This window comes from Ursus americanus, chromosome 32, assembly GCF_024610735.1.
Source record: "Ursus americanus isolate L20-20 chromosome 32, mUrsAme1.1.p, whole genome shotgun sequence".
NCBI lineage: Eukaryota > Metazoa > Chordata > Mammalia > Carnivora > Ursidae > Ursus > Ursus americanus.
Window position 1 is genome coordinate 34,216,328 of NC_142158.1, and position 13,550 is coordinate 34,229,877.

The window sequence follows — 13,550 nt, forward strand, 5'->3', positions numbered from 1 at the left end:
CTGGAGGCTGCACACAGGAGGAAGAGAAAGTAGAAGCCAAGTTTATTGTCTTAGGGCCCCAGCCTGAGTTCTTAGACCCTGGGACCATCACCAAGCACTTGCCACCTATCAAGTCCCCTCTGGATCTCTTGCAACACCACCTTTCTGTGGTGTACCCAAAGGTGAGGGACCCCAGCTGATCACCACTCGTCTATGAACTTGAGAGGCAAGAGGAGTCTTGACCAGTGGGCTCGTCCATTCCCTGGTGCTGAAGAGGCCCAGGGTCCAGGGTATGTAAGGAGTTCCCTGGAGGTCTTCCGTTTCCCAGGCCTCTTCTCCATATCAGGAAGTTCGGCAGCGTAACCTGGGTCTCTCTTGCTGCTGTAGACCCTTCCCTGTGTGTGTCCCAGCTGGAGCCTTCTCTGTGTCGCAGCCTTGGCTCAGTGCTATCCGAGCCCCTGGCCACTTATGGGTGGCCGTGATGGCAGATGCAGGGGCAGAGGTTTGGGGTCCTTGATGAGGCTGGACTTTGGATGGGCTGGTCTCAATCTCTCCTCTCCTTCCGGCCAGAGAAGTCACGGTCCTGCAGGAGAAAGGCCAGGCCTCCACGGAGCTCGTTTCCTGGGGCTTTCCTGGGATCGGCTGGCTCCCTGTTTTCCCAGGGTGTGTTTGGAAAGGCTCTTAAGACAGGCGCTCAGAGGGGGCGATGAGGTCAAGGGTGCCCCGAGGAGCCAGGGGAGGCCACACTCTGGAAGGTAGGTGGGACCCCCAAGATCTCCACCTTGCTGACGGACAGCTCCAGACCTCCAGGCAAGGGGAGCTGGTGGGCTTTGAGAGGCAGCTGCCAGCTTCCTGAGGGCGGCTATCCTGTTTGCACGGAGATGTTCCAAAGTCCCTGCCCAGCCTCTCTCCTTGACGCTCCCTGCCATCCACGCCTATGGGCTCTTGTCATACCCGCTCTACCCCATCATAGCATTTGGGGTACTGGGTCGGGCCTCTCTGCTTGTCTAATCCTTCTGGTGGACAAAACACACACAGAGAGCAGGATCTTTCACTGTTGTGCCCCGAGAGCCTGGCATTCTGCCTGACACACAGTAGGGGTCTGACAAATGCACACTGTGCTTGTATCAAGTGAGGTGAAAATAAAGTCGTTCTTTGTCTGCTGTACTAGATAAAGTCTCCTGGGTCAGGGGAATGCAGGGAGGGCATGAAGTGGATTTGGCCAGAGTGATCCCTGTCTGGATTCAGCTTTCCCAGGTCACATTTAGGGGAGTGGCTTTGGAACAACGATGCACGTCTCACTCTATGCACATCTGTCTTTCATCCTGTCCTACATCTCCTTGCAGTGACTTGCTTGGACATTCCATCTCCTTTGCTCTCTGGAGAGCTCCTGAGACCAGCCCTGGCTGGGGAAGGGAATGGGAAAGGACACGGCGCAGGAAGTCCGGAAGGCATACAGAGGTAGGGGAAGCAGGAGGGGCTCCTGGAGCCACGGTAGATCTCACGCAGAAATGGGGATCTTCTGAGGTCTGGGGAGCCCATCCATCTCGGGAGCTCCCCGGTCCTTGAGGCTGAGTCCCCTGCTGAGCAGCCAGAGCTGGGAGCACCTGTGCAGAAGCAGAGGGCCTAGTGGGAGGGTCAGCGCCAGCCACGCCAGGCCCAGGAGGATCCAGACAGCGGCCAGGCTCCGGTACACTGAGATGTAATGCTTGCTGGGGTCTGTGCCTGGCAGGGAAGGAGACATGACACATGCCAGAGATCTGAGGGCACAGTCCCCATCGCCCCAGGTTGCACAGTGATCCCCACTGGCCTCCCCACAACGAGGATCTGCAGTGGAGGTCCCTGGGAGAAGGGGTCATGGGTCCCAGGCCACACATGGCCTCGCAAACCACCTATGTCCCCTGGAAAACCAGGGACTATCTGATCCTCAGTAGTTACCTTCTGCTGACATCTCCCCATCCGCCGAATCCCCGTGCCCCCCACCCTGAGCTACGGGACCGCCCTGTGCTCACCGACAACATAGTCCCCGAAGCCGATGGTGCTGAGAGTGATGAAGGCGAAGTAGAAGGCTTCCCCAAAGCTCCAGCCCTCCACGTGGCTGAAGACCATGGGCGGCAAGATGAGAATGACCAGTGTCCCCAGGGTCAGGAACAGAGCCAGGCCCAGGATCTGCAGCAGCTGGGAGCGAGAGTCTGTCTCTGAGTCTACTTGGAAGGCCCCAGGATTGGGAGGGGGGTGCAGGGAGACAAATCTGGGAGTGGAGCCGGGCCATAGCTATGTCCCTTCCTTGCCCTGCTGACCTTTGGGGTGGGGGTTGTATTCTGTGTGTGCGCTCTTGCCCAGGCCAGGGAAATATTTGGTCAGAGGGATTTCATTGGTGGGTCAGGCTGGAATCTGGAGACTCCTCTGGGCCTGGGGATCACACTTGGATAGGCCCACTGGGGACTCCGATCTGGGAGGGAGGACAGCACTGAACTATCCTGGTTTCCTCTGCACCTCGGCCCTCCTTCGGCTTTGCAAGGCGCTGGCCAAGCGGGTAGGCACTGGGGGTGTGGCTGGAGTTCATTTTCAACCACAAGGGGAGGTGCTGGAGCTCTGTGATGCCCACAGCAATGTGCCACCCAGATCCCCCTTCAAAGAAGACCTTGTTGACTAGCCGTCAGCCAGTGGCCTCCAGCTCTCAGCTACTTGGAGGTGACCCTTGGCTATAGAGGACTGCCTGGCCCATGGGCACACCCTTCCCAGGAAGGCCACCCTGTGCCTGATGGATGCCAGGGAATAAAGCCCTGGCCAATTCAGCCCCCTGTGGAGCCAACTCCTACGGCCACGCACCATGCAGAACTCTGTGAGGGGCTGTCCAAGTCTTCGTTCCAGCCGGATCATAGTTCTCCTTCTGCATAACCCTTTCTTCCACAAGCATCTACCCCTAAGATCCTGTCTGCCAAACCGCGGTCTCAGTGCCAACTCCCGTTTCCACCATGCTGCAGATCCCCTCCCAGCAAGGCTGGAAGGGGGAGGGGCCCTACCTGGGAGCGCCGGGGCTGCCCCTCCCACCTCTCGAGGGTAGCCAGGTGGCCATGCAGCCCTGCGCCCAAGTGGTTGAGGAAGACCACGTTGAGCGGGATGCCCACCAGGGCGTAGAAGACACAGAAGACCTGGCCTGCTTCCGTGCTGGGTGCCAGGTTGCCGTATCCTGCAGGGGGAGGAGCGTGCAAATACAGAGAAGAGAGAGTTCAGAACTGCCTCCCCGCAGGCTCTGGAAGAGATTGGTCTTCCACTACCTTTGGGGGTGGAGGGGAAGATCCTCTGTTCCCTTGAACATTCTTCTCCCCTCCCCCACTAGAATGATCTCTATTTGTAGGAATCCGGCTTGTCTTTGAAAGGCCCATCTCCAAGGACATTGCCTCTAGGAAGCCCTCTTGACTGCGACTGTCTTCCTCTCTACCAGGAGTGATTCCGCATGGTGATTTGTGTCATTCCTGTCTAATTATCTACTTTGCCTTGTACTATTGTTTTTGCGTGCTTATCTCATTCTTCATTGGCTCAGAAGCTCCTTGAGGGCTGTGCCTGGGTCTGATCCAAGTTTGTACCCCCCCTCACCTCCAACTCCCTCTGCTTCAGTTGTCCCCTGAGGTCAAGGAAGGTGTGGTGCGTGGGATTAAATTTAATTGAACGGATGGGGAGACCATGGATGTGAGGTCTGGGGTTCCTTTGGGAGAGGGGGTGTGGGTTTTCTAGGTGAGCGGTGTAGCAGGTGCTGTTGGGTGTTCTTCCCCTCAGAGCACCTGGGGCATCACCTGCAGCTTGGGGGACAGTTCTTACACAGGTGGCTCTCACCCCAAGTCCCTTCATTTCTCTCTACCCGAGAGTGCGCTCAGTCTGTGGGCAAGTTCCAAATATTGGAGAGTTAACACATCTGGGACCAGCTCTCAACCAGCGAGGGCAGGAGTAGGTAGGTAAATAGCCCCACTTCCTCGCCCCTCACAGGCACCGTTCTGAGGCTGGGCTCTGCCTGGCTTCGCACAGGGCCCAGTGGGAGCGAGGCCAGTGGCCTGCGAACTTTGCTGCCTTTTCTCCTCTCCTGCTGTACCTTCCCACCTCTCTACTCGGGCTTCCTGGAATCATCTCCTAGACAAAGCACATCCTGGTCTCAGCATCTGCTCTGGGGAACCCAAACCAAGACAGGGGCTTTGGGGAAGCCCTTCCCCACCCCGACCCTTTACCTATGGTGGTGACAACCGTGCCTGCAAAGAAGAAACTGCTGCCGAAGTCCCAGTTGCTGGGGTTGGTGGAGTTGCCTTTGGGGTTCACACCCTTCACCCAGGCTTCCATGATGACCTGTGCAGGGGTGGGGTGGGGTGGGGGGTGGCAGGGGGTAGGAGGAAGAGGCAGTTGAGGCACCAGCTGGTGGCCAAGCTCTCTGCAGGGTGCTTTCCTGCTATCTCATTTAATGGGATTCTTAGTTGCTCTTGTTTCCATTTTGTAGAAAAGGAAACCAAGGCTCCGGCTGAGTAGCTAAACAGCTTGCCCAAGGTCATTGGATTCCAAATCCGCGGCTTATTCCACGGGCCAGGGCCGACTGAGGCGTGGGCTGTAAACATGGGCCGGGGGAGAGGAAATGGGCCTAAAGAGACACAAGGTGCTTATGGGATGGGCCAGGTGGGAGATGCCATCTGTGGCCAAGAGGGTGAAGCGTAGGTGTGTTGTGAGGACAGTGGGAAGAATTTCAGGTGGGCTGCTCCCAGAAGGGCTTACTGCGGAACGTGGGGTTTGGAGACCACAGGGAAGCCATGGGACTGCCCTCCACAGGGTGGATGGGGGCGAACCTGTGCTCTCTGAACATCGGCGGCTCTTTGCTGCCCCCTAGTGAGGCCCAGCCCAGGCCTACCTATAAGAGAAATTCCATCGGAGGCCCCGGGGAAAGGTCAGGTGTGTAGCAGTGTTTCTGTGTGGTGTGTTGTATACATGGGACGTGCATGGGTTCTCTATGCTGCATGTGTGTGCCTGTGTGTTGAGTGTGTGTTTACACAACCTGAACACTTGCAGACTCAAGCCGAAGCCACTCTGTCCCCACGCCCAGTCCTCTTGGAGACGGTTAGGGAACCCTCTCCAGTCTGCTCCCCAGCCCCCTCCCCTGTCACCGTGCATTGTCCCAGGCAGCGGCACACTTGTTAGAGCCCCCAAAACAGGAGGAGGCAGTGGGGGAGGGGGCCACTCTGGCCTCTAGTTCCCGTGGGAACTCTTTCCCCACTGGCTGCGCAAGTGTGCTCCCTGACAGGGTGGGGTAGCCCTGCTAGGCTGGGCCAGTCTGGGAGTCATGACACAGGCTGTCTGCTTTTCTTCACTTTGGCAGAACTGGTCTCTTTACATGTGGACTTTGGTCTCCCTCCCTTTCCCACACACCCAGGGAGGCCAGGACAGAACATTCTGGAACATGCTTGCTCCCTGGAGACCCTCACCCTTGGGAACAGCGCTTGCCCTAGGCCCAGCTGTCTCCCATGGCCAACCTGGAGCTCTCCATCCTACTGAGGAAGGGGACTTGATTCGGTGAGGGTACTGAGTGTGGGGCCCCCCAGTGCGACCTTATAGTTTTCTCTAAGAATCCACAAGTGGTAGAGAAAGTCAGACATGAGTCCCGTGAAGCCGGGCAAGGCTTTTTTCCTGTGGAGGAGTGTCTAATACTGCTTCTGGGGCTGTTAATAGCTTTTCCCTCCTGTGATTGTGCCAGTAACGTGTGTTCTGGAATCCCAGACCAGCGTTCTTCCTGTCAGCCAGGCAGCCCCTGGCGACTGAGGCTCCCTCCCAAGGAGGCTGAGGACAGGGGTGTCCTGGCTGCCCCGGGGAGGCCAGGGTGGGGTGTGGTTAATCAGTTTCTGGGTTGCACTCAAGGCTGTTGTCTCCCACCTCTGTTTACAGAGCTGGTTAGATTCCAGCTTCCAATCCTTCCCACACCCCCTGGCTCCTGGGTTTTGCCTCTAACCCTAGGCTGAGGGAGGAGGAAGTGTCACAGCCTCCAGGGCTTCTGTCTCATCCCCTGAGGTCTTGGGAGGCTCCAGAGCCTTCTCAGCCCCACAAGGATGCCATGGCCCTCGCCCTGTACTGCCGGAGCGCAAGGAAGCCTCATTTCCTGGGAGAAAGGGCCTGGACAGGTCTCTCAGTCTCTGGAAAGTTCTCTCTGACCACCCAGGCCACCCATTACCTTCTACGTCAGCTTGTCTCAGTCTTGAGGGTATGGGCTTGGCCTGGAGGCTTGTTAAGGACAGGCTGCTGGCCCTGCCCCCAGAGCTGCTGATTCCAAGGGTCTGGGGTGGGGTGCCATCGCTGGCATTTCTAAAGGACTCCCGGGTGAGGCTGTTGCATCCGGTCCACACTTGGAGAACTGCTGCTCTAGGCCGTATCCGGCCCGCCCCCCACCACCCACCCCTGCACTTCTGCTGATTTATATGGTGAAGAGCAGCTGGCCCAGGGGTGAGTTCTGTCTCCACCACTCATTGTGCAGTCTTGCCAACACTCCACCCCTCTGTGCCTCAGTTTCCATCTGCCAACTGGAGACAGGGATGGGAATCGGTTGTTAGGAGGAAACACATAAAATGCCTGGTTCCGGATGGATCGTGACTGGTCTGACCCCATCACCGTGACCCTGTTCCCACTGTTTCAGGGACACTGTAAATGCTCGCTAGGTGCCGTTTATCTCTGTGACCACTCTGCACCTGGCTTGTTGCTTTGTGGTGGGTGTTGTCATTCACTGGGCCCCTGGTCTTGAAGGCAATCTCAACACCTGGTGTTTGCCTTGCTTCCTCGAGAGAGGGTGCTGGGGCCCAGAGTTTGTGCAGGGAAGCAGAAGGGGTCCAGGTAGGGGGAACCCGCTCTGCCACAAGAGAGACCCCCCACGGACACCTTGCTGGTGGAGCTGTCACCCCGGCCACCGCTTACCAGGCCGGGGAAGGCCAGCATGGCGGCTGCTCCTGATCTTTCTTTGTGTCTCTCGCCCCCACAGCCCTCCAGTGTGATCAGTGCAGGGCTGTGAGCAGGGAGAGGACAGAAGCTTTGGCAGCCCTGGAGTTGGGGTAGGGGAAGGGCAGAGCGTGGGAGAAGGACATCTGCACAGTGTTGACAACGTTGACACGCAGTTCACACAGATGCGACAAGCAGCAGCTTACAAGGTGCTTCGGATTTGCCGTCATGTCTCAACACTAAGGGATTCTTCTCCTCACCCTTTACATGAGGACATTTGGGACCAGGGAGCTGAAGCGACTTGCTCAACATCACACGGCAATCCAGTTCTAGACCTGGGGCCAGAATCCGGCACCAGGTCTCGGCTGGCTCCCTGCTCCCACCACGCGCCGCTTCTGAGCAGGGCAGCAGCCCCTGGGGGGTAGCTCTGGACCCGCCACGAGGACCCGCATTCTGCCCGCCATCCTGCACCAGCCTCTCCCCTTCACCTGCACAAACTGCTCCAGGGCACGCTGGTCCAGGCAGGTGTAGTTCTCCAGGAAGCGCAGCTTCTCGAACTGGAACTGGTCTCTGGACTGAGCCTCCGCCTGCTTCTCCAGCAGCTGGAAGACGGTGGCGCCCAGCAGCAGGTAGCAGACATAGGCCAGCAGCAGGGGCAGGACCCGGCCGCCCCAGCAGCTGCAGAGCCTGGCGTGGGGCATGGCGCGGCCAGGATTCTGCCGGGCGGTGGGGCTGTCTCTGGGAGGAGAGGTGGGAAGCGCCCAGGGACCCGTGCCCAGCCTCCTGCTTGCCTCGCCCTCCTCACCCTCCTCAGCACAGGTGTCTGGAGGCCGGGCAGTCTGTTTGAACAGTGCAGCTCGGCTCGGCTGCGCTAAGTGCGTCCAGTGCAAACAGGTCTGCCACCCCCAAACAGCCTTTTTTTTTTTTCCACCATAGAGAGCACAGGTCAGCAGCATGGACCCCTCAAACAGACCTACAGGGTCCTCCTGAGGCCATCTTGTCTTACCCTCTGCCTCTAAGTTGGATGGGTGTTTCTGGACCAAATCAGATGCTTCCCCCTCATTCTGCCCAGGCCTGAAGGGGTGCTCTCCGCAGCCCCCAGTTTTTCACCCATGACGCTTCAGGTCCCAAAGCTGGGAAGAAATCAGGATTGGGGGGCACCTGGGGAGCGCAGTCAGTCGAGCATCTGACTCTTGGTTTCAGCTCAGGTCATGATCTCAGTGTCCTGGGATTGAGCCCTGAGTCGGGTTCCCCACTCAGCGTGGAGTCTGCTTGAGATTCTCTCCCTCCTCCCCCTCTGCCCCTCCCCACTCGTGCTGTCTCTCTAAAATAAATAAATAAATACATAAATAAAATCTTATTAAAAAAATAAATAAGGATTGGTGTGACTATGCCTTGTGCCCTGTTGCCCTGGCTATAGAATGGGGCCGGGAGGATTGACCTGCCTGTTGGGGGTCCCTGAGGATGACAAATCAGGGCAAAGCAAATAGACACATCACAGCCTCGATCGGGAGTGGTACCGGGCTTGACGCTCTTAATCGGACACATTTGCTTCATAGCTTTTGCTGATAGTTTTCTGTGCTTGAAATCCTTCAGCACATTCCTTCAGAGCTTACTATACCGGCAAGATGTACGTGCGAATAAAAAAGAAGCTAAAAGTATACCCTGGCCTGAGATGTCCACAGGGGCTCTCTCGGGGGAGTGGATCCCGGGTCTTTTCCTCTCTTTCTCTTCTCTGCTTGTGTGTGTATTTGCAATAGCTTTATTGAGATGTGATTCACATACCATATCATTCACACTTTCATTCATTTATTTTTTAAAAGATTTTATTATTTATTCAAAAGAGGGAGAGAGAGAGAGCGCGCACACGAGCGGAGGGGAAGGGCAGAGGCAGAGGGAGAGGCAAAAGCAGACTCCCCGCTGAGCGGGACCCCAATCTGGGGCTTGATCCCAGGACCCCAGGATCATGACCCAAGCCGAAGGCAGACACTTAACCAACTCAGCCACCCAGGTGCCCTTCATTCACAATTTTAAAGTACACAATTGAATGGTTTTTAGTACGTTCAGAATTACGCAACTATCTCCACAACGCCCTGTCTCCTTTTAGCTCTCATCCCCCACCCACCCAGCCTTCCCCCTCAGCCTCAGGCAGCCATCAGTCTGCTTTTTGTCTGGGTTTCTCTATTCTGGACACTTTATAAAATGCAATCACATCATATGTGGCCTCTTGTTTCTGGCCTCTTGGTGTAATGTTTTCAAGATTCTTCCATACTATGGCACGTGTCATCCGTGCTATGGCATGTGTCATCTGTGCTATGGCATGTGTCATCTCTACTATGGCATGTGTCATCCGTGCTATGGCATGTGTCATCTGTGCTATGGCACGTGTCATCTGTGCTATGTCATGTGTCATCTCTACTATGTCATGTGTCATCCGTGCTATGGCATGTGTCATCTGTGCTATGTCATGTGTCATCCGTGCTATGGCATGTGTCATCTGTGCTATGGCATGTGTCATCTGTGCTATGGCACGTGTCATCTGTGCTATGGCATGTGTCATCTCTACTATGTCATGTGTCATCCATGCTATGGCATGTGTCATCTGTGCTATGGCACGTGTCATCTGTGCTATGGCATGTGTCATCTCTACTATGTCATGTGTCATCCATGCTATGGCATGTGTCATCTGTGCTATGGCATGTGTCATCAGTGCTATGGCACGTGTCTTCTGTACTATGGCACATGTCAATACGTCATCCTTCTTTATAGCTGTGTCCTAGTTCATTGTATGGATAGAGCAGTGTTTTATTTATCCGTTTATCAGTTGATAGATATTTGGTTTGTTTCTGCTTCTCGGCTATTATGAATAATGCTGCCACGAATATTGATGAACAAGGTTTTGTGAGGATGTATGTTTTTTCGTCTCTAGGGGTGGAGTGCTGGTCATGTGGTCACTCTAACTTTTTGAGAAGTTCCAGACTGTTTTCCACAGTGGCCACACCGTTGTACATTTGCACCGACAGTGTGTGGGGAACCAAGTTCCCTGCTCACGTTTTCTGTGATGCGCTGGGGCAGTGGACAACCTGAGCCTCCTGCCCACATCTTTCCCCCCTTCCTGGCTAACGGAGCCCCACTTGTGTACTTGTCAGCTCCAAGCAATGGAGTGTGACTGGTCTAACCTGCCATGATAACCCTGCTCCCCAGCACTCTCAGCTGAGTTCCCAGGAGCAACCCCGAGAGGGGAGTTTGGGGATGAGCAGTGGACTAGGGCAAGACTGATAAGAAGGCAGGGCAGGTGGGGCCACACAGGGACCGTAGTCCCAGCTCCGCCTGGTTCCTGGAGAACCCCGGTGGGGAAAGCACACCCTGTGAGTCCCAGGGGGCAGCAGGGGAACCGGGCTTTCATGGTCTCACACCGGCCGGCTGTGGGGGCATCCCTGACTCCGCACACCAGCAGGCAGAATGGCTCCAATAGCCTGTGGACCGTCCGCTGGAGTCCCAGGTCATTGGCAGGCCAGGCCATTGGGAGCAAAAAAAGAACATTACATTAAAGAACATAAGAGAGGCACAGAAATGGGGAGGGGATCGGAGGATTGATGGTGTCCCTTGCACCCCCTTTGCGGCTCCCTTGCAGCTGGGGCAGCCATGTGACCCAGTTCTGGCCAGTCAAATGTGTGCGGAGCCCACCATGGAGGTGTGGGTAAAGCTGCTTTGTCCCCACAGAGGGCTCGGCTGCAGCTGGTCCCACTGTCCCCCCACACAGAGGACTGGCCCTGCCCAGCCCCCTGTGTCCTTGAGGGAATGGTCAAGAGTGTCGCAAAGACGCTCAGCTGATTTCTGCACACGCTATCTCTAGATTTCAAAAACGTTAGAAACACACACCCTGTTTGTTCAATCCACTGTTAGGTTTCGTGTTACTTCCCAATGGCTATACAAGTTTTTGCCATTGTTGTTGTTGTTTTCATTGTTCAAGGCTTATTTGGTATAGAAGGAATAAGAACACACTCCATTTATCTTAAGTAATTGAAATAATTTAGTGGTAGGAAGCCAGGAGCTGCCAGCGTTCTGGATCAACTGAGCCTGTGTCTCCATTCCTGACCATTAACGGGCTGCGCCCCCTCTCCTCACGGGGTGGCCCCTCCACTCGTCCCAGCCATCAGGCCATTCCCTCCCTCTGCTCGGAACTCTGCTCCAGGGGGACCCCCGGCCTCCCGTCAGCGTCAGCTGCTGTGTTCCCTGCTTCCTTCTCTCGGTACTTCTTGCCTCAGGTCCTCTGGGGTGAGGCCAAGTGTCCGAGGGCTCCTTCTCACGCGGGCCACTTCACAGGTGTCTGCCGTCCTCGCGTCACGCACCACCTTCAGCCGCTCTGGTCCAGCCAGGGGCCCGGGGGCCGCACACGGACAGCTGTCACTTGGAAGGGGCTATGGGGAGGCAGAGACCTCCTCCATAGGGACTGTATGTCCAGGATGAGGGAGGGGAAGACAGAGAGATTGTAGAAAGTAAAAGCCAGGGGGAGAATTTTACCATTTCTAGTACGGGGATGATCTGGAGAGCGGAGTGTCATAGGGTTCTCAATCTGCTCTGAGGCCCAAACCACAACCGCAACAAATCACGGGGAGGGCAGGTGCGGGTGGGATGTGGAGGCCGTGCATGGGGGCATCCCAGTGCTGTGACCAGTCCCAAGGGCAGGCCGTGGTGTCCTCCGTGTCCTCTGAAGGACCTCATCCGTCCCGGGGTCTAGGTGGGGCCCGGCCCCGTGTGGTGGCTGCCTTCTCTGCCGTCCTGCTGGTTGTGGGTTCCCCAAAGCCCCCTGGGGATGGCAAGCTGTCCTATTCGAGGCTCTTCTACACCCAGAGCCTTCCCAGACAGCACCAGGCTGGGATGTGGGCTCTTCTCCGAGGAGGAAGGAAGCGCCAAGATTCACGAGACTCACCCTCGACTGGCTTTCCTTTGCGGTCTGGGGAGGTGGGACGACAGGCTGTTGGCCACAGTCTTATCCTTACAGACTTGCTAGTGCCTGGCTTAAGCTAGGCTTGTGGTTATACCTGCGAGACTGTGTAATGATCAAATCCTCTTTTACTGCCCCAGAGAAGCTCAACGTGTGAAGGGTTCTCTTGTGTGTCGTTTAGAAAGCTCATCTGTGGACTCTGGGGGATCTCAGGCAGGTCTTAGCAACCTCTGCAGCCCGAGCGTCCTTGACGGGTCTGGACACCGGCCACACATAATGGTGGCAGTTCTGAGGTGGAAGGAAATGAAGGAGAAGAGCGTGGACTATGTCTGTGGGAGAAAGGGGTGGGTGCAGGGGTGGGTGCCCGAGGTATGTCTCTGATGTGTTGGGCTGGAGAGAGGGCTGGGTCAGGTCCTGGGCAGGTTCACCGGGGGCGAGACACTCCATTCACTTGTGGCCTACCTCCTGAGACCCTCCTGCGTGCCGGCAACCTTGTCTCCCCCTTGCCTGCCCGCTTGCTCTCCCCTTCGGTGTTCTCTTCTGCTTGCACCCCCACCCCGCATCCTGTTCTCACGCTCACTTTTTATAGACACCCAGAGATCCAACTGGAGTTTAGATAGAGTCCTTAGGAGCACTTCCCATTTAATGGGGGGTCCTTATGAAAACCCCAAGGCCACAGAGGCAAAGGGTGGGTAATGTGATGGTGGAATTGGTGGTTGGGGGCGAGTCGAGAGGCCCTCAAGGCCACGCACACCACAGAGGCAGTCCTCTTTCTGTCTCCCTGTATTCATCGCACACTCATTGAGCCCCCTGTACTGGGACCTATTTCAGCCACTCCTTCTGTCAGCTGAGGCCTCCCTAGGTCGGGTTTAGGGCAGAACCTGCATGACGGTGGGGACCTCCCCTGGCCATGAAGCGCTCCCTCTCCCTGCCCGACACCTCCCACGTGGGCACAGGCCGCTGTGAGGGATGGATGGACACAGGGCATGATTTATAATTCCTTTCAGGGAGTTATTGCTGCTAATGGGCAGAGCCAATTTGTGCTCCCCAAGTGGGGAGGGCAAAATCAATTAATGGAGAGTCGAACCTGGCCAGGCCTGGTGGCAGAGTGTGGCCTGACATCCGGCAGTGATAAGGGACTTTCTGAGGCTGAACTAATAAGGAGATTGGAGGAAAAAGAAGAAAAACAAAACCCCTCTCAGATCAATTTCGTGTACAATGGGCAGAGAATGCAGAGTAAACAGAGCAGCTGGGCCGGGGCCCCTTTCCATCTGAATGAGCCCCGAGATAAGGAAAAGGACAGACTGCCACCCCGCCAACCAACATCGGCATTCGCTCAGGGAGCCACTCGATAGGCACCTATCTGCACGAGTGAAAAAGGCCACGTTCCAAACCGGAACTGGAGGGAGAAGATAAGGCCCAACTGCCCCAGGGACGTCCTCTGTGGGGAAAAGGGCAAGCAGAGGAAAGGAGCCCCGGGTTCAGACGCTGCCTCCCTGCGCACACCGGACTGGCGGCACCAGGGGGCCAGAGCGACAGGAGGGTCCTGCATGTGGCGGTCCCGGCTCCTCCTGGATGTCCCCCACAGCGAGGGGTGTGGGACAGAGTCCTGTGTGGGGGCAGGGGGGGTACGGGTTTGTGTGGGGCTTTGCCCTCATGGCCACAGAGT

General features: G+C 56.5%; 1 protein-coding gene across 1 annotated transcript; it reads right to left on the reverse strand.

The window, feature by feature from the left end:
• Positions 1 to 38: 38 nt before the first annotated feature.
• On the reverse strand, positions 39 to 7,905 carry KCNK16 (potassium two pore domain channel subfamily K member 16). Its single transcript, XM_045786345.2, has 5 exons — positions 7,422 to 7,905; positions 4,203 to 4,317; positions 3,006 to 3,172; positions 1,992 to 2,157; positions 39 to 1,704 (listed from the first exon to the last, which is right to left on the reverse strand). Exons 1-5 carry the CDS (start codon positions 7,887 to 7,889, stop codon positions 1,481 to 1,483), a joined length of 1,140 nt encoding a protein of 379 aa, XP_045642301.2. The 5' UTR covers positions 7,890 to 7,905; the 3' UTR covers positions 39 to 1,480.
• Between the last annotated feature and the right edge of the window lie 5,645 nt (positions 7,906 to 13,550).

Excerpts from the sequence above, each read along its gene's own strand:
- KCNK16 (XM_045786345.2), bottom strand. The coding sequence starts at position 7,889 with ATGCTGCTGACCTGTGCTCTCTATGGTGGAAAAAAAAAAAAGGCTGTT. Across the intron at positions 2,158-3,005 it reads GGCAGCCCCGGCGCTCCCAG|CTGCTGCAGATCCTGGGCCT; the intron begins GTAGGGCCCCTC and ends TCTCGCTCCCAG. Across the intron at positions 1,705-1,991 it reads CTTCGGGGACTATGTTGTCG|GCACAGACCCCAGCAAGCAT; the intron begins GTGAGCACAGGG and ends CTTCCCTGCCAG.